Below are 24,204 nucleotides of genomic sequence, written 5' to 3' on the forward strand. Positions count from 1 at the left end.
CAGGTCCCAAATGCTCAGCTTGGGGATCTGGCGAATATTAAATTTGCAAGCAAAGTTCCTTCTTGGACTTCAGGGTTCTATTAAAACAAACAGAAATTAAACTCCAACTGAGCATGAGCACAGTGTGTGGTTGAGGTCAGGTACGCTTCTCACACCTCCCGTCTCTGACGTTCTGGTGAACTGGAACTTGATTCAGTGCTAGGAGAGGAGTGAGAAGATCATGTGCCAGAAGAAGAGTCAGCTGGAAGGAGTAATAGGCATGTGCCAGTACAGCAACAATACTGATTTAACTAGTACATACACATTTGCCTAAGTTTATGGTGTTAATGCCTGATTTATGAACAGAATACACCACTCTGGAAATTCCACAAATCAGTTCCCCTGGAGGCAACAGCAGCTTCAGAAGGTGCAATTTGTGGCATTTGCTCCTCATTTTGCTCCTCAATTTCCCCAGACACTGCTCCCAAACTCCAGGAACTTTCTAAGCCAAAATTGGAAGGCCCACAGTTAACCTGACATTTTGTTTAGACTTTTTGGCAGATAGAAGGAAGCAGCTTGAGAATCCAGGCTGCAGTCAACCAGCATTGTGACTGAAGTTTCCACTGACTTCTAGAAGCCCCTTTCCCTACTAGGGGTGTGCAGTCAAATATTGCTGACTCAATAAGATCCCTGATTTTTAGAGGAGTATCAGGTAATGTTGGCAATGTATGGTACCACCACTGCTCCCTCACCAACATCTCAGTTCTGATATTCTCTGTGGGGGAGACAGCAGCAAAGAAAATAGCTAGGTCTATCCCAATGAAAATAATTATTCCTTGTAAAATTTACAGGCACTAAGTCTCAGTTATCTGACATTCTGATATTTATAACAATAGTCCCAATAGTTAATGATTTTGATAAGCATGCCCTTCCCATCTTCCTGATATGAGATTAAAATGATAATTTTTAGCCTGCATGCCCTCCTCACCCCAGTTTCCTTGACTGTAATATTGTGGCAATGGAGTGTAGGTGCTTCTAGCTGGCTTGTAAGAAGGAATTTCAAGCCATCTTGGAATCATGCATCAGTTTGGCATTCACGTAGCTATCACTTCAGCTGTACTTTGGGGAAAGTTTGCAGTCTAACTAAATTCTTTTCTACTGTGGAAGTTAAATGGAAACAGCTGCAAAGTGGCACTGAAATATACATTGGTTACTGTTTTGAAAGCACCTGTTGTTTTAGGAGTTCCTGCTGCAAGAACTGCAAAAGTACAATATTGGTTAATCGTGCCATATGGCAACAAGATATAAAAGTGAGTCTTATGCACTTCTTAACCTCCTGCACACATTGCAGCTTATCAGATTTCCCAAAAAAAATCACTTTTTACAAGGAAGGCTATGATACTTTGGTGGGGAGGGGATTCAGATTGCATGTTAAAGGATGTTGGATTTTGTTTGCTGGTTCTTTTTCAACATCAGAGTCAACACATAATACAAATTCCACTGGAAAACAAACTGGGCAAAAGAAACAGCCAAACACTAGACAGGAGGATATTGATATGTTGATACTCCGAAGCTGGGTCATGCTCTTCAAGTCTACTGCAGGCTGTGTTTCCCTTTGCATTCTATATGCAGTTTATTCAGCTGTGACTCCTCCAGATGGTTCTTCACTTCCCCGTTCCAATATGTGGTGTCACCCACTTAGCTGCACTGGGATTTTTAAAAAAAATTCTTTAGAATCAAAACAATTTCAAGTCGGGAGACCCTTCAGGTTTGTAAAAGCTGCTTGTAGATGTAAGAACTGCATGTTGCTTATTGTCTTGTTCTGTTCTTTTTTTCTCACTCCTTAGAGAAAATATTGCCCACACTCCCCAATCCTTTTTCAGGTCAGTATATGCTTTATGTCACTGTAGTTGTTTGAGCTGGGTCATTCTCCATCAATTTAATAAGTAAGATGAATCAGGGAAGAGAAAACAGTTTAGACAAAGTCTAAAAAGAAGACACCCCCTCACATCTACCTTTTGATTGTCGTGGTGCTTATTTACCCACTCAGTGCTGACAAACTGAATTGTTTCTCAAAATACTGGTTTTACCAGAATGACTGAAGTGACTCAATACATTCTGGGCTTTTCTTTTCTTCTTGCCTCCTCCCTCTGACAGTTCCGTAGAAAAAGATGATGCTTTAGGGAAACAGCCTTCCATCTAACATGGGCCAAGTGATTGGCAGGGGGCTACTGAAGCTAACCAGGGATTGCTTTGAATGGGAGACCATTTGGAGTCCCATGTGAATTGCACAGTGGCTCCCTACACAGCTGAGATGATATCTTCCTATAATAATAATGATCTCGGCAGGCAACAGGCATTGCAGGAAGATCACAGTAGTTCATCAGCTGATGCTATATTAGAAGAAATGGAGATGTCCACTTGTCTGTATTAGAGAATGGAAACTAAAGGTCACTAATTTCAAACCAGTCATTCAGGTGACTCCAACAGCTGGGCTGTTCATTTAACCTCTAGCACATGTGCTAGAACATTGTGCTTTTTTTTTTTGAAAAGATAACGCAGATTCCCACTTGTGACTTCTTTCCATAATGGAGTGCTTCCAAAACAACAGGTTTAATCTGAAGGAGAATATGTGTTCACATACAGTACAGTCTTGATTTGGAGGATTCATGGGTCACTCTGATTCCAAAGACAAACACTAGAATGCAACACAGTAACAGCGACTTACTAAGCAAGAAAATTTCCTTGCAGTGAAATCCCTAAAAGTTAGTGTACTTAAAGCAGGAAGTGACCCACCGAGACAACAGATATTATCTATTTTATACTTCCAATTATTATTTTGCATTTCTTCTTACATTATCACTGATTGGTGTTGGAAATGCAGCACAGGGCTAGAGATGGATCGCTGAGGTAATGCAGTTGATTCCAAATCAAATATTGGTTCCAGGTTTCTAGGTATTTGTTCCAGAGTCACTTACTTGCCTTAATAGCAAAGCTTTTAAAAGACTGAAATGTTGTTGCAACAAACAGCTATAATTGGTGAAAACAAAGACAAATCAACAAATACAATTAAAGGAAAGCACATGCAAAATCAAGCTACTAATAAAATAAACCCTGTACGGTTATTGGCAAATAACATTCAAGGAAGGCAGTAAAGTAGGCCATTGGGAGGCTAGAATTAGAAAAATAAATGCAATTAAACATGATTATCATATGAAGTAGAAATGAAAATGTACACAGATACAAAATAACATTTTAAAGGGCTGCTTTGGGTTTAAGTTTGGCAATTCTAAATTATTTATAGGGCCCATGAGATAAAGTGGAATAAAAATCTAATAAACAAAATTTGAATTCTGGTTTTATACAAGAAAAAGGTTTCCACTGAAATTCATAGCTCTCGTTATGTCCACCACACATAAGGAAATGTTACATTAAACAAATTTTGTCATAGATTGACGTTTGGTTTGTTCAAATAAATGATACAGCAAATATGCAAATGTCTGAAAAAAATTATTTGGGCTTCACTTCCATTGAAACTGACGGGACAAGTTAAATGAGCCTTAACGGTGTTATCCTATGCACTTCATTGGACAGGGAGATGTAAATCTAATTAGGGTAACACTGTAACTGAAGACCACTCAGGGGCTTTCCGGACTGACAGAGTTGTACTGGTTTCTATCTAGGTTCACCTCAGTGTATCCGCACTGCAACTGAGCTCAACGTTGTTTTGTCTCAGTTCCCCTCCCTCAGAACTGCGACATCCCTGTCGCAGTTATGAACTGCACCTTTCTGCTGGAACAAGGTCGATACCGCTTCGAAGTGCGGACGCTGTCCGGTAATGACACTCTCATCCGTTCAAATCCAATCAGGAGCCGCTTCTTGTGGCATCGCGGGAACGGGAGAGTCGTAAGCGGGCATGTAACTCTAAACTGTAAAAACTCTAAAAAAAAAAAAAAAAAAGAAGCCGCTCCCGTTTCCCATGGTAACACAAGCTCCAATCACGATAGAGGAGCGAAACAGGCACCAAGATGATCCCGCCCACTTAGCTCGGTTCCAGGGGGCCAAGTAAGTTGCTGTGCGGACAGCCTGGAATCGCCCCCCACTGAAGGGAACCGAGTCGACCTTAGCTCCCTTCTGTAGTGCGGAAAGCCCCTCAGTTTCAATCACGCATGATCACGAATAACTTCGGTGGACTGGGACATGCTAGGAGAAGATTTCTTTACTGGTTGCTCAAACTATCAAGAATAGTGCAAAGGAATATATTTGCATCTACAAATTTAGAACTTTAGGCCTCTCTGCCCATGAAGTTTGCTTGGTTCTTCGTCTTATATTTATAACCTGTCAGTAGGATATGGACTGTGAAATATTCCATACTTTGGTTAATTTTCCATGATTTTGATTCACATATTTGTGAAGCTGCATCCCAACGTTCCTTCAGTGCATCCAGAATGACTGTGAGGAATTCACTGAACAAAAACGTAATTTTAATATGTCAAACCTTATTTCTGTGCCAAATGTTTCCAGCAGTTTCTTTGCCATGGGCAATTAGCACAGGTATTGGTGCTTTACTAACTGTTTGTCCTGCCTTTGCAATTTGCCTTAGATAGAGCCTTCAGAAAAAACTTTGCTGCATCCCTTAACTTCTCTATTCACAGCCATCGGTGGCATTCTCTGAATTCCTGGTTGTGTAATCCTTGACCTCTAAGGCCTGTAGTGAAGGGTTTTATTGTTTGCTTCTCTAAAATATGAATCTGCAGATTCTAACAACTGAAGAATTACAAAAACAAATTTATTAGTGAGTTGCCTGGATATTAAAAAAAACATGATTTCATTTCTGAGAATTTCTGCTTTATTTGCTATTAAAGGTCAACATCCTCAGCATATTACTCCCAAAACATGTTCTTCTGAGTTGTTATATTCCACTGTCGCTATTAGAATGTTAGCATAATAAAGCCCCCCCCCCCCCCGCCCCAAAAGACAATTAAGGTGTTGCAAACAGGCCTGAAGAAAAATATCCTGTTTCTTTAACAAAGGCTTAATGGGATGTTATTTACCAGGTGATGTTATTTACTTGTATGTCATATAAAGCTTCAACTTTCCACTTCTATGTATTAAGCCTCTGTTAAAGGGGCAGGACATTTTTCTCCAGGCCTGCTGGCAACTCTACTTAAAATAATGCCTACTATGCTATCACTATAGTGTCATCACTATGTTTCCTTGGGATACATGCTACCAAGGTCAACCTGTTACTTATGGAAAAAATTTTTTATAGTAATATGCTTACGGAGAGTTTTCTAGATTGTAGATTCAAGTGTTAAGACATTCCTTAGAGTTTTCCTAAGAACACTTTCAGAGGAATAAATTCCATTGTACAAAATGAAACTCATTTCTGAGTTGACTGCTCAAAATTGCTCCCTCTGTTGTTTCTCATGGCGCTACCCTGTTTCCCCGAATATAAGACATCCCCTCAAAATAAGACATAGTAGAGGTTTTGCTGAAGTGTGAAATATAAGGCATCCCCCGAAAGTAAGACATAGCAAAGTTTTTGTTTGGAAGCATGCCTGACGAACAGAACACAGAAAAATAAGACATCCCCTGAAAATAAGACATAGCGCATCTTTGGGAGCAAAAATTAATATAAGTCACTGTCTTATATTCGGGGAAACATGGTATAAGATTCAGGATACTTCTGCTTGAGGTTTCTAACATTCCGCTTTCCAAGTCCTGAGAAAATATCACACCAAACAAGGAGGACTCAGGGCTATGAGGCCAGTGAGTATGGGATGTGTTCCAAGTAAAATCACTGTATCTTGTAAGGACTGAATGAGCATATAGCTTTGCATTATTCCCAAATGCCCCATGTGCATGCACCTGCAGTGAGGCATAGCATGTTTTAAGCCTGCATTGCTCTGGGCCCAAGAGACAGGTGTCATCCTTTAATAAATACTACATGTAACTATCACAAAATTGACTAGGTAAAACCAACCAAATCTTGAATTAAGTCCCATTTTCTTACTGTAGGGACTCTCTCCTGCTGACCTGTTGAGAGTTCATCCACACTTTCTAGCCTTTCTGTCCCTGGCATACAAGTTTCTTCTGTCTCAAGCATACAGAATGGACCTATGGCTTGCTGTTTAAAGTCTGTCACTACTTATGTACCTTTTAATGTCTATAAAGGCAGTGGTAAGAACTGTAGTAGGACTGCATTTAAAAATGAGATGACTGTTTTGATATTTATTTATTTATTTATTTATTTATTTATTTATTTATTTATTTATTGTATTTGTATACCGCCCTCCCCGAAGGCTCAGGGCAGTTTCCAACAAAATAAAAAGTTAAAACATCATATATATAAATTATTCCTGAATGAGACATATAGACGAAATGAGTGAACCCACATGAATGAAGGTAGTAGGGGCAGGGGGAGAATAATAGTTCCCTTTCCATAAAGAAGACACTGATTGGAGAATGGCCCTGCATTGACTGTAGATTGTAGCTAGTGTTCTCTTAGATCTAGTCATAACTTGTACTAACAGCTTTACCGGGGGAAGGGACTGGTGGGGAGCTTGGAATAAAGGGTGATTGATCATTTGGATCCAGTAGTCCAGAAAGATATGAACTCTTTTTAATGACTTTGCATTCTTAACAAGGATCTCCGAGGATCAAGCCTGTCTTTGTGAATGGAACCAGTCATTCCAGCCTGTTCTTCCTATGTTTCTTCTACAGTTGAACTATTCATAGTTGACTTTGTGTCTGCATATCTGTATCTGCATGTCTGGATATCTTGTGAAAGGCCAAATTACATGCACTGTTTTTACTTTGAGATGCGGTAGCTGTCAAAAGGCATATTTAGAGTCAGGTTATACACCTCCTCATAAGCAGATTTAATGACAATAAAAGACATTCCATATATGTCTGTAGGGACAGATGGGACTACAGACTAAAACACATTCCTGGTCATGAAAACACAGGTGGTGTTTCCATTGCTTGTAATGATATCTGAGGAAAAAAATTGATAGCAAATAATTGGGGGGGGGGGGGACATGCTGGTAACTATTCTCTTATTACAGCTCTGATGTCAAATTTTCCATACCACTTTGTTTAAAAAATAACAGTTTTGTTCAGACTTTTTGGACTCAGAAAACAGCCCAAAAAGGAGATGAAAAAAAAGGGTCCGATATAGACATCAAAAAGCTTTTTTTTGTTACATATTGATGCACAGCATATCTTCCCCAAACGCATTCATCATATGCAGCAGGGCCAGGATGTACATCACTGTCTGCATCTACACACCTCACTAGCTGGAAATCAGGTACAGGGTCAGATCCCATCTTTTCCATGCATGGTTTCATATGTGACACAAGAGGCAAGACGGCAGCGGGCAAACCGAAAGAGGCGTGATAGGAGCTCATAAGTTTTAATGTATTTGAATTTGTTTTATCAGCATTGACTTGATGAAAACCATCACATTTTGACTCAACTCTTTGAGCTTAACAGCAGAGGTTCTAGCAGCTATTCATTTACAATCCTGGAGAAACTTGTGGAACTTGTGAAACTCCAGCTGTTTGATGCCGTTTGCAAGGACCTGCTAATTGGCTCCAGTAGTGAATTCTTTTCAAGCCTCTCCCTGCCGGAAAAGTAGGATTATGACCAAAAGAAAGTACAGGTCAAACTCATCAAACTCCCTGAGTCAACAGCCCAAACAAAAACAGACTAAGCTGGATGACTTTGTGCTGGCACAGCCACAGAATCCCCAGCTAACATTGGACTTTCCTACTCAAAACAGATTCTTGCCATTGGAGAATGCTGGGGAAGCTAATTATAATTCAGAACAGCAGGAGGAAAATACACCCCAAACTCCAACTCCCTACAGTGATTTAATAGGAGATATTCTGGAGAATGATGCATGTGAGAAAGAATTAGCCTCTCCTGCAATTTTTTTTTTACAAGGTTGCTGGCAGAATTGGCAAACTCATGTCTGCTAACAGCAAGGACTTTACAACATATAGGGGAAAAACTGGATCAAATACTCAGCCAAACAAATAAATTCCTGGCAAATATAACTCAATCATGTACATCTAAGCTTGTCGGAGACCAAATTGCTGAGATGTTAAACAAAATAAATGAACTATCAACACAGCTCTTACAGCCAATGTCCTCCAAGTAGGAGAAACTGGATACCAAAAACTCCAAAGAAAACTACAGCTAGAATTCATGTGGATCCCCAAGGAGTTGGGAGTGCAACTTCTAAAAATAAACAATGGAATCTGCACAAGGAACCTCAAAAGATGTCAGAGCTGCTGAGAAGGAGAGAGAGCACCCAGCATCTTGTTTTACAGCCAAACAGGATCTTTTTGACAATTTGTAGCTTCAAGGGCCTGATCCCTTGAAGCAAGTATCAGGCTAAAAGGTATCTGAGCGAACTTCTTGGGACTAATTATACTGAGATAGATCTTAAGGAGATTGAACAGCTTAGTCATGGGAACCAGACCAAAAAAAATTACTTTGTCATTCTGTACTACCAGAATTCCTATAACAATTCAAAAACTGGAAAAAAATGACTGGGACAGTGTCTTTCCAGTATGTATATTTGCCAATACAAATGTGGTGGCATTACTACAAAAAAAAAAATCCTGACAAACCTACAAAAGACACAAGAAATGAGAACTTGATGACTATGGACCCTCCATAGCAAGACTTGGAGAAGGGGAATGATCTGGTGGAACTGCAGAGGTTCCCTACCAGACCCAAGACAATCAAGGGATACCACCCCCTAATTCTTCACCATTAATTTATTGGATGTCTCTCAAAAAGAGGATCTTACAACAACCTTTGGAAACTTACCTACCTATGAAAAACAAGCAATTGTAGACAGACTGGGATTAGTAAAAATAAACTGATAGAGATTAAAGAGTTGGACCCAATTCCAATTAACCAAACATCTACAAAAAAAGAGGCTAGAAATGAGACTTCTCAAAATGAGCTAATCAACTCATTTTAATCAATCAGCAGTCAGAGCCAGTAGACATCATGAGGTAGGTCCTTCAAACACCTTAATCTTGAGAACCCCACAGAATCTGACTTAACAAATCTCTTTCCACCTCTTCCATCAACTGATCAACTAATTACCACAAACAAAAGAGAATTCTTGAGACAGAAACATATACATACTAAAAAGACAGTCTCCGCAAATGGTTTACTGTCTTTGCAAAAGAATAAATTAGGAACTACATCCATCAACTGCTATAGCACAACTGCACCTAGATATAAATACCAATGATGGAAAGAACTATTTAGATAACTATTTAACAATCAACAACACCCAGAAGACTTGTAATTAGAAGGCCAGTCTTTACAAGTATCGGATCAATCAGTTGGTAAACCCATGCTCAGAAACGGGTGTATTTATTTAGACTCAAAAGGAGAATTGAATCATATGTTAACCCCTGAATGATAATTAAAATCGTTATCCTTGAATTTGGGGGGGATATTATAACAAATTGTATGACCAAGAGTTTCTAAACATTTTAAGAGGCTTTGAGATTTTATTTTTACAGGAAACATGGCTTCAGAAGACAGCCTCTTTAAACATTAAAGGATACCGATTATTTGATGTACCATCAACCAAGACTTACCGGTATATCAAAGGCTGAGGTAGTGGTGGCCTGGCCATTTTAATCACTGTGGATCTAAAAGCAGAAATTCAGATATTAGAAAGTAGTTGCCCCAAATATATTCAAATATTGTTAATTAAGAGTCAAATTTTGGGTATTTTACTGTGCATAAATGTGTATATCCCTCCTAAATTGTCAGTACCACAGAATAAAGGAAACCCACTGAAACAGCTAAATTGTATGTTAGAAACTTTTACCTCTCAAAATCCTAAGGCTCAGATCATATTGGGAGGCGATTTTAATGCAAGGATTGGATCAGGAAGTTTAACATCACAGGAGGGCCTCAATGCACAAATAGCATTACGTGCCAACTTGCAGGAATGAGCTTCTCAAGACCAAATTACAAACAAACCAGGCTTTAAATTGCTTGAAGGACTATCTCCATTAAATCTGTATGTTTTGCATGGTACCAGATATGATAACTCAGGAGGTACCTGTACATATATATCCACAGGCTGTGCTAGCACTATCGATTGTATAACTGTGTCTCCTACCCTGTTGACAAAAGTGGAATACTACGAAGTTGGGGATACATCTCTGAGTGATCATTGCCCTGGAGTGGGGAAATGAGATGCCTTCCACAGGTCCTTGCAGGTTCCCACCTGCAGATTCTGTTCCCACATACATTCCACATGTATGAAATGCTAAACTGAAATGGAAAAAATATGGCAATGGGAGGGAGGATAAAAAATAGCTGCCCTTTTTCTTTTTTTTTTAATCCTTGAATGTTAAAAAAAATCTCCAAGACAGTAGCATCCAAAGAACAACCACCTTCAGTTTGGCCATTTCTACGCATCACAGACCACCAAGGCATTTGCCTAACAAATTGCCTTCCCATTTGGTTATTTTCCCAGATAAACAGTGTTTCCATTCACTAACCTGTGATGGTGAAGTCATTCTGGAAATGTACAGTTTATCTTCCGGACTCAGGCACTGGGCTGTCCATTGGTGAGCTAATTGCCATTTAGTACGAGCCTTCTCATTGATAAAGCACATTCCACATGGATGCACTTGCATGATTAACACCACTGCCTGAGCAGACTTGTTAATAACAGGAACAGGAAGCAGGAAGAAATCTCTTCAAAACAAATTGGCCTGATGCAAAAGCAGAGGGGGTTATTGTTTGTTTGCTTTTGATGGGTTCCAAATGTATGGGCTTTCCAGGGAGCAAAATATAAGGGGAACTTTCTAACACCACCACTGATATTCTCCTCTGCTTGTGGAAATGTAGGATACATGTCCCCAGATAAAAAGATACAAAGCAGGAGGAGGAACTTTTACAGGCAGAAGTTATAACTATGAATTAGATTGAGCACAAGACTACTGCTGCCCTGCCTTATTCTTCCTGTTCAGTCTGGAGTTGCTTGTCTCCCAATGGAGCATGAAGTTCCCCCAGAATTACTGCTGATTTCTAGCTTACAAAGATCAATTCACCAAATTGACAACAAATTAGGAGGGGTAACTAATACCCCAGAGGACAGCCAAAATGACCTGGGAAGATTAGAGAGCTGGACCAGAACTAAAATGAATTTCAACAGGGCGCAATGTAAGGTGTTACACTTAGGCAGAAAAAAAATTAAATGCACAGAAATAGGATGTGTGACACCTGACTTGACAACAGGACACGTGAAAGAATCTGGGAATTTTAGTAGACCACAAACTGAACGTGAGGGAACAGTATTATGCAGCAGCCAAGAAAGCCAATGCAATTCTGCATCAATAGGAGTATAGAGTGTAGATCGAGAGACGTAACAGTACCTCTCCATTCTGTATTGGTCACACCTCACCTGGAAAAGCTTGTGTTCAATACTGAACACCAAAATTCAAGAAGGATATTGTATTGACAAGCTGAAACGAGTCAGAGGAGAGTGACCAAAATGGTAAAAGGTCTGGAATCCATGTCCTATGAGGAATGGACTTAGAGAGCTGGGTATATTTAGTCTGGAGAAGAGAAGGTTAAGGTGTGACATGATAGCCATGTTTAAATATTTGAAGGGATGTTGTTTTGAAGAGCAAACAAGCTTGTTTTCTGCTGCTCCAGAGACTAGGACAGGGAGTAATGGATTCAAGGTACAGGAAAAGAGATTCCACCGAAACATTTGGAACAACTTCCTGACAATAAGGGCTACTCAACAGTGGAATCTACTGCCTCAGAATGTGGTGGAGTTTCCTTCTCTGGATGTTTTTTAAATAGGATGAATGGCCATCTGTCAGGAGTGTTTTGATTGTTCCTGCATGGCAGGGAGTTGGACTTGATGGCCCTTGCGTCTCTTTCAACTCTTATGAATTCCCGTGGGAGAAATGGCAGGTATGGAGGGCAGATGCTGTAGCATCACATCCTCACTGAGCTGCCTCCTTTTCCCAAGCTCTGCCCTCCCTAAAACCCATCTCCCAAATCTCCAGAATTCCCCAAGACAGAGTTGCCATCCCTGTCAATGATATGTATTCCATCTTTACTTGTGTTTTCACATCGTTATTGTGAGCATTTCTCTTCACCTACCTATGGTAGTTTATAGGGTGGCATGAGAACAGGAATAACACATTAGGGGAAAAGACAGGAGGTCTCAACACAGGACTACATTGTCTGCAGCAGATTCCTGTATTTCTTAAAATATGCAGATTTTGCCCATATATGTAGGAAGTGTCCCGTGCATCATTTTAACAACTAAAGTTGGATCCTTAACAGATTAGACCCATATATTAGAAGCTGGGTCGTCTGTAGAACATTCTCCAAATGGGTCAGCTCTGCAACTTGGACATTTTCCAAAGTAGAACCATTCTTTTCTTCTGTGTGCTCTAAGTGGTTCTGGAAGCTGGACCACAGGTTGTATGACCCTGCAGAGCTGCTTTCACATAGCCCAGACCAGCCTCTGCACCCCTTGTAGTGGGGTGACATCCTGTGCGGCCCATTCCTACTACTGCTGCCTGAGCAAGTGAGTATGAGTGCTGAGTGAGCAGGGTAGCAAGTCGTACATGGGGACGGTGGCAGCACATCCCAAAGAATGAGTGAACAGCTGGGCAAATAATTGGTCATGTGTATGACTTGGGACAAGGAGGTGACTCACCACCTGGGAAGGCAGGGGAACAGGAGAGGCAGGCATACACACATTCTCCTACACATTTAGTCAGAAATAAAGCCCCGTGATTTCAAGAATGCATAGGAATTCACTGTGAGAGACAGGAGGAGGCAAGCAGGCATGCAGAGGGAGGACTGATTGAGGAGTGATGCTTCTTTGCATCCAGAGGTGAGTCCCAGGAGGGGGGGAAGTCACCACAATGTGGCGTTTGAGAGGTCCACAGTGGGGGGTTGGGGTCATTGGCCAATTAGCCACAGCCAGCTGCTGCCCCACTCTAGTGCAAAAAGTCACACTAGAAGCGCTCTCACTTTCCATGGGAAAAGCGAGAAGCACCGGCGGGGCAAGAGGAAGTACATCAGGACAAGAAATCTTGCCCCAATGCACTTCAGCTCCCAGTGCGCACCCGGAACCCCCTGGAGCCTCATTCATAATCAGCCATTGAACCCGTTTTGCCCAGGGCCAACCTCAGTGGAAGCAGAGAAATTTGAAACCACTTTGCCATTTTCTTCTGTTTTCCCTCCCTGTGTCATTCTCAAGCAAAAAGAACCTTCAGAAAAAGCAATTTAGAATCAGGAAATGGTTCAAGAGGAAAGATTTAACTACCCCCAGTCACATTTCCCCAGTGAAACTGTTTTTGTAATATTTTTTGAAAAGTTCTGTTCAGCTCTCTGTCTTCCACATTGTCTTGTTTTTGCCCTTAGTCGCTATTATCTTATTAAAAGTTTTTGAACCATCAAGAGAGAGAGAGGGAAACTAACCTCAAAGTTGGAGCCCATGAAAAGTTTCGCTGTACGTCAGTCCTTAATAGCAAGGTTACAGAGTTCACTGCGCTCAATATCTCAACATACTAGACAAATGTGTGTTACACTTCTTCAGTGAGGAAACACTTCACTTGGAGATTACTTATCCTGGAAACACAGTGAGCCCTGCCTTACCCTTGAGAGATGTTAAAGCAGCCTCACTGCTGCTTTAAAATGTCCTCCTACTCAAGGAATAGCCACAGTGCAGAGTGGAGAGATTTCATCAGTCTTAAAGCTTTGTCATGCTTCTTTGAGCTAAGGCACCAGGAACTTAATGCAAGAGAGAAGCGGCACCGAGACAATTTTCATCAAAAGAAACTTACAGACCCACAATAGGTCAAGTACCAGGCACACAGAGTGAGAAGGAGATGCAGTGGTGATGCAGAGTGATGAAGAGATGCACTAAAGAGAAAACAGAAGTACCCTCTATCATTCTCTCTGTGTGGGCCATTAAATAACTAATTAGCAGAAACACAATGTAGTCTTTGCCTGGTACAGGACACTTTAATGGACTACCTAGATCTCCAGCTGCTTCCTTCTACCAGTGTCATGTCTGTGTTGTGCCAGTGAGTGGTGGTTGGTTTGTTTTATTATTCTTTATTATAGGAGCAGTAGTGGCGTAGTGGCTAAGAGCAGTGGCTAAGAGCAGGTGCACTCTGATCTGGAGGAACCGGGGTTTTTTTCCCAGCTCTGCTGCTTGAGTTGTGGAGGCTTATCTGAGGAATTCAGATTAGCCTATACACTCCCACACATGCCAGCTGGGTGACCTTGGGCTAGTCACAGTTCTTCGGAGCTCTCTCAGCCCCACCCACCTCACAGGGTGTTTGTTGTGAGGGAAAAAGGGCAAGGAGATTGTAAGCCCCTTTGAGCCTCCTGCAGGAGAGAAAGGGGGGATATAAATCAAAACTCTTTTTCTTCTTCTTCCTCATTCTTGGGTAACATTCTGAAGTCCTGGAAGAAATGTGTGTGCTTCCTAATCTTGTAGGCTAAAAAATGCTTTAAATCAACCGGAAATAAAGTATAGGGACCCTTTTTGGAAAAAGGTATATAGAAACAAGGGCTGTGCAGCATCCTGCAACAGAAATGTGGACAGTTTCGTCTGAAGTCTTCTGACTTTACTCGGAATTCGTTCAACATTATTCTCTAAGCAAAAATGTCCACATTTTCTCTTGAGGCTAAAAAACTCTACACAACTAAAACCTCTAATAATTAGATAAGCTAAAAATATCCAAAATTCAATAACATTCCCACCCAATTAAAAGGACAGTTGCTGCCTACTGATAGTGGATTCCAGTTCTGAATACTTGTTTGCATTTTTTAAAAAACTCCTTAAAAATAGAAAATTAGTGCAGAGGGAAGAAAATTCATGTCTTCCTTTTTTTCTTGCTGAGTTGGTTTTCTATTTAGGGAAGGTTTGTTTGTTTTTAAATATATGAGACCATTCCAAAATATGATCATCTTGTAGTGTAATGTGGTGCACTTCATTTGACCAACCTATTATTTTGCATGAATAAATCAGACCGCTGTGTATCCAGTTATATAAACACAAGCCCATACATATGCATGCCCTGACCTAGCCCAGTCTCATCAAATCTCTCGAGGCTAAAAGCTAAACAAGATTGACACTGGTTAGTACTTAGATGGGAGACTACCAGGGTTGTTATGCAGAGGAAACCAATGGCAATCCAACTCTGAATTTCTCTTGTCTTGAAAACCCTATGGAATCACCATGTTAGCTGTGACTTGGTGGTGCTTTCTGCCTTCATACTGATACACATGCTATCTTCAGCAGTGTGGAGATGATGTGCTTGCTGTATTTGAATATATTGATAATGAGGGAGAGTGTCTGTACCCTAATTACTTCCCAGATCAGTATTTGTTAGTTCCAGGACAAGCTAATGTTGGCCTGGGAAGAAATCGTGGGTTGGATCTTTTGTGAGCAAAGCAGTTCTCTCATAAGCAAGTTTTCCTACCCAACTAATCTCAACATCCTTTGAAATCAAGTAGTTTTACTCAAAGTGGTGAGAGCCGCTCCCTTTTAGAGTAGGGCAGTGGTGGCGAACCTTTGGCACTCCAGATGTTATTGGCTACAATTCCCATCAGCCCCTGCCCATTGGCCATGCTGGCAGGGGCTGATGGGAATTGTAGTCCATAACATCTGGAGTGCCAAAGGTTCGCCACCACGGGAGTAGGGAATTGGCAACAGCAGACTTTTTTTGGCTTAGCAAAAGATTGGGCAAAAGATTGGTTGCCTATGTCTATAGAGATCAGCTTTTGCAAGAAATTCTGCAGGACAGCAAAATAAAGTTTAACACATTTATAATGGGGGCACGCAAGCACACAATAACCAAAGCAGCAGAACACGCACACAGTCTTAGGATATAAACAGTGTTGAGTTGGATAGATTGGGAATAGTGGAGGAAATAGGGAAATGTTTTGAGGTGATACTATACCAGATCCTGAAGTGGCATTGGGTCCAAAAAACAGAGTCCAGTGACCTGCACTGGGCTCCAAGTAAGCAGGGTAGAAAGCAGGTGGCACACAGCAGCAACTGAACCCCAAGGCAGATTCAGGAGTGCTGGGTAGAATGGTGTGGCAGACCAGCGGTCCAAACACTTTGAACACTGAGTTCAAGGACAAGCGCCTATGTCATGGGGGGAAAGGGACCCTCAAGGTTATGCAGAGTTGCCCTTAATCTCCCAGGACAAAGTAAAGTCCTGATTCCCAGGGAAAGAATCTTGATGTGTTGGGTCCTTAATCTCATTGGTTGAAGCATTAGTTTGATGAACCAAGCTTGGGAGAGCCTGTAAGGGGGAAAGTAGCTGATTAAATTACACTGGTAGAACAATGACAATGCAAATAAGGTGGTTGTTAGAGAGATTAGTCAGAGGAAGAAGTTCTTGGGTTAGTACAATATTTGGCAGGAACACTCAAGGCAAATACATTAACAAGTTCTTTGTCTCTGCAAAGGTGTATAGACCTGGGCTGGAGATGGGAATGGTCTGCAGGGCAGGGAAATTTTGTTCTTTTAATCCCTTCAAAAAAAGTGTGATGCAGGTCTCATATGGGAGAGGACAAGTTCATACAAGTTTTTATTGTCCTTGTGGGTACACTAGTCAATGCAGAGAATGGGCTCCCCATTTGGCACTGCACTACTAGCACCCAAAGGGGTTGGCAGGATGGGTAGAGGTATCACTGTCTTTAAAAAGAGGGCCCCTCCCCCATGGGTTAGTCTGGCAACAGTAGTTCCAGCCCACCTTCAGCGAATGGCAGGGTAAGTGAAGCGAGAATCTGTGGCAGGAGAGTGATTGGCAAAAGCCACCCCTTCTCTTTTCCACTGGAAAATATAGTTAAAATCCCCCAGTTGTGTTACTGAGTCCACCTATATTTAACGTTAATGTAGATGAACATGGAAGGGTATGCTTTTAAAAAAAACAGTTTAATGATTTATGGCTGCATCCACAAAACGATTCACCATTTCCTCTGAAATTTATTTTGCCTGCCATGCCACCAGAAGGCTTCTGAAGGTGTTACTCTGATCCAAGATGCTGTAGATGCCAGAGTTTCAGCTGTCTTTAAAAAAAACTAAAACTCTCACCTACATCCTTCCTCTTATAACTCTGCAATGGAAGAAACTAGAGTTACTTAAAAAAAAAGGGAAGCTGGGATTTCAACTATCATGGCAACATATTAGAATGTTACAATAGCAACTGCCCATTTAAAAAAAATTCTCCAGAAGCCTTCCAGAGGCCCAACAGGGAAAATGATGGTTGTGACTAAAGATAAAGCCAGTTGCATTGTAGTGCACTTTTAGGAAGAAATGCAGTGAAGCAGCATGTTAAATAGTCATGAACTGGTTGACAGTCAAACTGATCACTGAAAAATTGGCTTCTTGTTCATGACTGGGGAATAGGACATTAGTTGAACAGCTGGGTGTTTGAGCGTCCTTAAAAATTAGGAGTTCATAGTTTAAATTTTTTATTCATACCTGAAAGCTCTTCTAAAAAGTGACAAAAATACATTTATCGTAGGGACTTCCAGCTTTATCTGCATCAAGTATACCTCTTGGTCCTTAATATCATAAACAAGATCCACCAGACCATAGCCACACAGCCCGGAAAACCCACCACAACCAGTTGAATCTGGCCGTGAAAGCCTTTAACAAAACATAAACAGAGTTATATCTTTATAAACATTACTTATAGATTGATAAACATCACACTTTTCTCCATTAGTTCTTAATTTTAAAAGGCCGCTATGAGTTTAGAAGTCTCAATAGCTTGTTGACAGTCTACACAGGACAGTGTGGCACAACAGTTCCATGTGAAGAGGAGTAGTGCAACAAATTATGTCTTTAAAAGGTTGGAAAAGCAGCGCACTGAAATGTACTGAAATGCAACAGGTTAACCACAACCTTATCGGAAGGTTCCAAAAAAATTGAGTGAACGAATCGTGAAAGCTGCCGAATGGCTTTTGTGAAACCAGCCTCGGTTTTTATGTATCATGCTCCTATAGCATAGTTGCAAGTTGTTTCTGCAACATTCTCTCAAAATCTGTACAACCTGAAGGAAGCTATTTCTTGTTTGCCCAGAACAGCCACTGCGCTAATTTTAGAAGTGTTAGCAGGAGCCCTGTGAAAATTACTTTCATAGAAATAAACAGCATTGTTAACTTACATTGACAACATGGTTCATGTGTGCTATGAGCCTGCTGCTTCTAGCACAAAAGGTTTTTTTCCCCTGAAGCCAAGAGATGGGGTGGGGGGGATCTCCTTGTGTAGCTAACCAAGTACCCGCTGCGAATCCCTAAAGCCGTGGAATAAGCAGTGAGCCCTGGAGGAAAGAAATTAATAACTTTCAAAGTATGACCTTGAAAATGGAATTAACGGTATCCGTTCCTTTTAAGCTTCACTGATAATAAAGATTTCATCTCCAGAAATTCTGGCCAAAAAGAGTCAACAGACTAGAAAAGTGATTTCCCACTAAGGAGCTGCCATGTATTAAAAACCTCAGGCTCTCCAGACCACAAGGAGTGGGAAAAGGGGATTAAATTTATCCCTTCATTTTGCATTGTTGCTTCTGCCTCAATAGCTGTTTTTCTGTTCCATATGTCTACTGTATCCTTCAGCTGTGCTGGGCAACACCGTAGCCATGAGCATTTTTTGGCATACGACGACCACAGGGGACAGATTTCCTGAGTTTTCAAGGTCTTCATTAGCACAGATATTTGTTCTGATATTCCAGTTTCCTCATCATACTCCTGTTTCATTCTCTCAGATCAACAAATGTTGACAATTATTTTATTTATTATTGATTTAAAACATTCCTATGCCTGTTTTACACCAATTTCAGGGGGCCTAGATCAATACCTCCTCTGTGAGATGGCCCTCCACCAGTAATGAGAAAATGGTGTGTGGTTCCTTTATTCATAGCAAATTTAGCCCCTCATTAATTTTTCACCTCATGCAATTAGAACCGGCCTTAGGAATGCCCAGATTCCCATAGTTGCTGCAATAACCAGAATCAAGTTGCATCATTGGGTAGATGGGATAAACAGGAAAACCTCTTTCAATAATCAAGGAGGGGAAAGAGAGCTAGAGCCAATTTGGGAACAGTCTAGCTAAATGTGTATGGGGGAGGGGAGGGACCAGGGTGGAAGCTTTAAAGCCAGTGTAGTGTAGTGGTTGAGAGCAGGTGGATTCTAATCTGGAGAACCAAATTTGATTCCCCACTCCTCCACCTGAGTGGCAGAGGCTTATCTGGTGAACCAGATGTGTTTCCGCACTCCTACATTCCTACTGGGTAACCTTGGGCTAGTCACAGTTCTTCAGAACTCTCTCAGTCTCACCTACCTCCCAAGGTGTCTGTTGTGGGGAGAAGAAGGAGGAGTTTGGATTTATACCCCACCTTTTTCTCCTGTAAGGAGACTCAAAGTGGCTTTAGCCTGATTTGGGCTTCAGCTACCTTTGCAGGAGTCTCCTTGCAGGAGAAAAAGGTGGGGTATAAATCAAAACTCTTCTTCTTCTAAACTCCACTTCCCTCTGGAGCTCTGCCCCTCCCAGGGAAGGGGCGATTGGCTGGCCCAGGCTGCTTTTGGGACTCCACCCTTCCCCTCAACCCCACGCTGCTGGTTTGGGGCCAGCGAAATGGCTTCACTTTGCTTTCTCCTGACCCCAGGCTACAGTGTAGCCCCAGGTTAAGTCTTGCTTCTAAACCGCAATTGAAGGCTGCTCCAGAATTCCTGTTTGTATGCAAGATTCTTCATGCAATTAAAGCACCACATTTGGGTGTTAGAAGAAACTGATTTGGGCTTGATTCAGCTGCTGTTTACGTTTTATGGTGTTTGCTTCTGACACGGCACCACAAGCCTAGATTGCCTGCAAGATTACAACAGGCAACGCTGAGAAACTGTTCTAGAGCATTTTGCATACATTCAGTCTGAGCTCATGGAAGCATCAGCCTGAAATTCAAACAAGCACAGTTTTGAGGAGTCATACCAATGAGTCTTTGAGAATGAGCAAGAGTAAAGACAAGCTATTTAAAGAGAATTAAATGGCATTGCAGAGGAGTGGCATTTGTTCGTTAGATTATAGGGACAGAGAATCCTGACTGGCTAAGAAATCACCCTTCCTCTCTAACTGAGGAAACTTTAGCACAGTAGCACTTAATTGCCAATGTTTTCCTTCCTTGTTTGAGTTAATATACCACCTTGTGGCAAAGGAGTATGTATTTCTTCAAACTACGGAGTCCTGGCCTAGCTGTGCCACTAGATGGCAGGAGTTAGCCAATTGTGTAAAAAGAAAGACTGGAAGAAAGAAATGCGGTTGAAATAACGCTGATTTGAGGGACTATGTGCTATTTCAGAAATGGAAATGAGCCATTCTGAATATTATGCAAATCATCATCTTCATCCCAAATGTTACATGTAGGTGACCAGCTTTTAGAGCTAAACTACTTACATCTCCTCAGCTTCTTTTTTTAACAACTGTTCCTCTGGTTGTGAGACATTTTGTCTGGTGCCTTGTACTTTCTACCTGCAGATTACTTAATCAACACCCCATTGCCTCTGGACAGTGTAACTTCTTCCTGATAGCATTTTGCTTCATTCTCACATATCTTTTCTTGCTTTCGCTAGACTTCGGGATTTTTTAAAGGTGTATTTGCCACTATATGAGACAAGAAATTTTGTTTTGTTTTGGTTTACTGAACCCTGAATTTGTGCCTTTCATATTACAACTGGTGATGCATGAAATACACTTGTAGTCACACACAGGTGCTTGCCGTAAACATCCTGTTTCCACCAGTGGCTGGGCTTATATGGGCTCTAGTTGGACATTGCATGAAGCAGGATGTTGGACTAGATCAGGGGTAGGGAACCTGCGGCTCTCCAGATGTTCAGGAACTACAATTCCCATCAGCCTCTACCAGCATGGCCAATTGGCCATGCTGACAGAGGCTGATGGAAATTGTAGTTCCTGAACATCTGGAGAGCCGCAGGTTCCCTACCCCTGGACTAGATGGACCACTGGTCTGATCCTTTAGGGCTCTTCTTCTGTTCTTAAAAGCCATGCCTGCGTTAATTTCATGAACAGTTGCACTAGGATTGTTCCATATTGCAAATAAGATTGGCTGAGACTGAGAATGGCTTGCCTGAGGTTATGTACAATTCAGTCTTGTACAGATGTGCAACCTGCTAAGCCCCTTGAACTCAAATGGACTTAAACAAGTATAATTCTGCTTAGGATTGTGTTGATAGCAAGCAAGCAAGATTTGAACAGGGGACTTCCCCTTTGAACTGGGGTACACAGTCACATCGAAAACCTGCGGCCAACATGCATCAAATTGTAAGGTTTCAGTTAGTAAAGCGAAAGGAGCACATCGAAAAGGGTGCTTAATTGTCTGCCCACTGTATTGATTACCTAATCATACCTCAATTCCTGTACTACATAGTTTTTTCTCCCACCCAGGCTTCTAGTATCATGGCTCAACTGCAGAGAAAAACATCTAAGGAGGGAGAAGCAGTGGCGTAGTGGTTAAGAGCAGATGCACTCTAATCTGGAGAACTGGGTTTGATTCTCCGCTCTGCCACTTGAGCTGTGGAGGCTTATCTGGGGAACTAGATTAGCCTGAGCACTCCAACACATGTTAGCTGGGTGATCTTGGGTGAGTCACAGCTCTTCGGAGCTCTCTCAGCCCCACCCACCTCACAGGGTGTTTGTTGTGAGGGGGAAGGAAAAGGAGATTATAAGATACGTTGAGGCTCCTTACAGGACAGAAACTTTTCTTCAAGGGAGTAACCTGCAGATGTCGGGCGGGCTTACCATCTCTGAAAAATGTCACACAAGCTTTCTGTATGACTGGGTCAGGTCTGAGTTTCTAAAAATGGGTCAGTTACCACCAGACCTAGTTTCATCTTTAGCTGCTACTTCATGTTTTACATGTGACTGCTAAGCATGGCACAGATTTTCAGTTTTCTATTGAAACGAAACTGGATTCGTATTTCTATAACCTCCTTGAACAATCTTTTCCATTTTTTAAGGCAAAAATAAATCATTTTGAGACATTTCATATTACAAATACTGGTTCAGAGGCATTTGTTTAGGACATGCAAGTTATAAAGTCTTGACATCCTTGTTTTATATGGAGAGACAGCCAGCATTGTCTAGTGGTTGGAGTATCTGAATAAAATTTCTCCCGGAAGTGTTCATTTAGCAAAATACAAATGCCTCTAAACTTGTATTTGTGATATGAAATTTCTCAAAATGGAAATGCAGTCAGGCAGTTTTGAAAGGTAATTGCCGTAGATGGATGAGAACATTCATAATAGTTGTGTGCCATCACATCACAACTAAGTGACGGTGATCCTAGGACAATGGGATTTTCAAGGAAAGAGATGATCAGAGGTGGTTTAGCCATTGCCTCCCATAGCATAGCAACCCGAGCCTTCCTCATGGTCTCCCATTCATGTACTAACTGTGGGCAATCCTGATTAGCTTCCAAGTTCTAATGAGATCAGGCTAGGCGGCCTGTTAGGCTACACAGAAATTAGGTATGCTTTATGTTTGGGCTGAAGTGTGTTAACACAAAGTAAAGTGAAGACTTGGTTGTTGGCATTGGCAGATGCAGGAACAGCTTGTGCTTCATAAATGTCTGAAGGTCAGGAAATTAATCTGTTCATAACTTGTAACATCACATCTAGGAAAGGCAAAAGCGGCAGCAAGTGTTTGTGTCTCATCTCATCATCCATTTTACATTTTACATATTGCCTGTATATTACATATTGCCCATCTCATCATCCATTTTACATATTGCCATACAATTTTAACTATGCTATTTACATATTTACATCATCCATTTTACATATTCCCTGCGCTCCTTTTGGACTTGCTGCAGTGGGGGATGATGAACAGCAGGTGGCACCAAAGTCTGCAACATCCTATGTGTGGTCTCACACGCTGACTCTCCCTCGTTCTTCACTTCATAAATATCACTCATTGCCACGATAAAACAAACTGCCTGTAGTCAATATTCTGTTTTACGCTCTGCTTGCCAGTTCTGAAGATGGAGCCAATTTTATTCTGTAGCCAATATTCTGTCTGCAGAAATCTGCACATGGATCTGCACTCCACGTTATGAATCTAATGGGTAGGAAGTGCAGGGACAGATTGATAATGCACATGCTTTGCCTGCATGCTAAATCCCTGAAATCTCCTGCTAAAGGAAAAACTTTCTTTACATGACATCTTGTATACCTCTATTGCTCATAGTGGACAAATACTGACCCAGGTGACTCAAAGGCCTTGGCTTAGTTCAATGGAACTCCATCCATCCCACTATATACTGTTTGGGTTGCCTGCCTTCTTCTTCTGCATGATCATATCCTCCAGATCAGCTCTTTTCTTATCTGTCTTAACCCACAGATCTAGCACCCAATCGCTCGTTTCTCTTCCTTCCTAGTCCCCTCTTCCATTTCCCTGCCAAAATCTTAAATTTCCAGGCCCTAAAAAGTAAAAAAAGAAAGTTTCCTGTGCATGCCTCTTTCTTTTCTTAACCTCAGGTTCCTCTCCTCGACATGTTCTTTATTCTCAGTCTCTATTATTGGCTCTTTTATCCCAGCCCACATCTCTGCAGCAACCAGCACTTTGAATTGTGCCATCTTATCCAAACTGAAAGCAGATCCAACGGATGGTTGCCCAGCCTCAAGTTAAAGGCAGCCAGCAAGGGCGATCCTTCCATCTCTTAAGTGACTGGATTTTTGTCATTGAAATGTGCTTCTGATTAGGAAGTTGTTCTAATGTTCAACTGAACTATTCTCTCCTGATTCTCAAGCCTGTCATAGCTAGTCCTGCCCTCTGTGGTGGCAGAAAAATGTATTTGCCTTCTTTCATGCGACACAGCTTCAGATATTTGCACAGGGCTGTCATGCCCCTCCCCAATCTCACCCCCTCCCTCTTTTTCTGAAATACTCAGGTCCTTCAAATGTTCCTATTTTTGGTATAAATAATTTTAATGAAAACTTTGAAAGACAAACTTTTCCTCATTTTTCAGGTCCTTGCCCACTGTCATTGCCTTCCTCTAAACCCACTGTATCCTTCTTAAAATGCACTACCCAGAATTGAACACAGAATTGAGCACTCCAGATGTGGTCTGACTAGTGTGGAACAGAAGGGAACAA

At 41.4% G+C, this 24,204-nt stretch overlaps 1 protein-coding gene across 2 annotated transcripts in view; it reads left to right on the plus strand.

The window, feature by feature from the left end:
- Positions 1-24,204, plus strand: part of LOC125430856 (limbic system associated membrane protein) — a 576,886-nt gene that overhangs the window by 536,314 nt on the left and 16,368 nt on the right. The window contains exon 7 of one of the 2 annotated variants that reach the window (XM_048493154.1): positions 1,827-1,862. The exons of the other annotated variant lie outside the window; for it this stretch is intronic. Within the exon in view, the coding sequence (XP_048349111.1) occupies positions 1,827-1,862 (36 nt within the window). The remainder of the gene's footprint in view (positions 1-1,826; positions 1,863-24,204) is intronic. 2 annotated transcript variants of the gene reach the window in all.

The sequence above is a fragment of the Sphaerodactylus townsendi genome, linkage group LG04 (genome assembly GCF_021028975.2).
Source record: "Sphaerodactylus townsendi isolate TG3544 linkage group LG04, MPM_Stown_v2.3, whole genome shotgun sequence".
Lineage (NCBI taxonomy): Eukaryota > Metazoa > Chordata > Lepidosauria > Squamata > Sphaerodactylidae > Sphaerodactylus > Sphaerodactylus townsendi.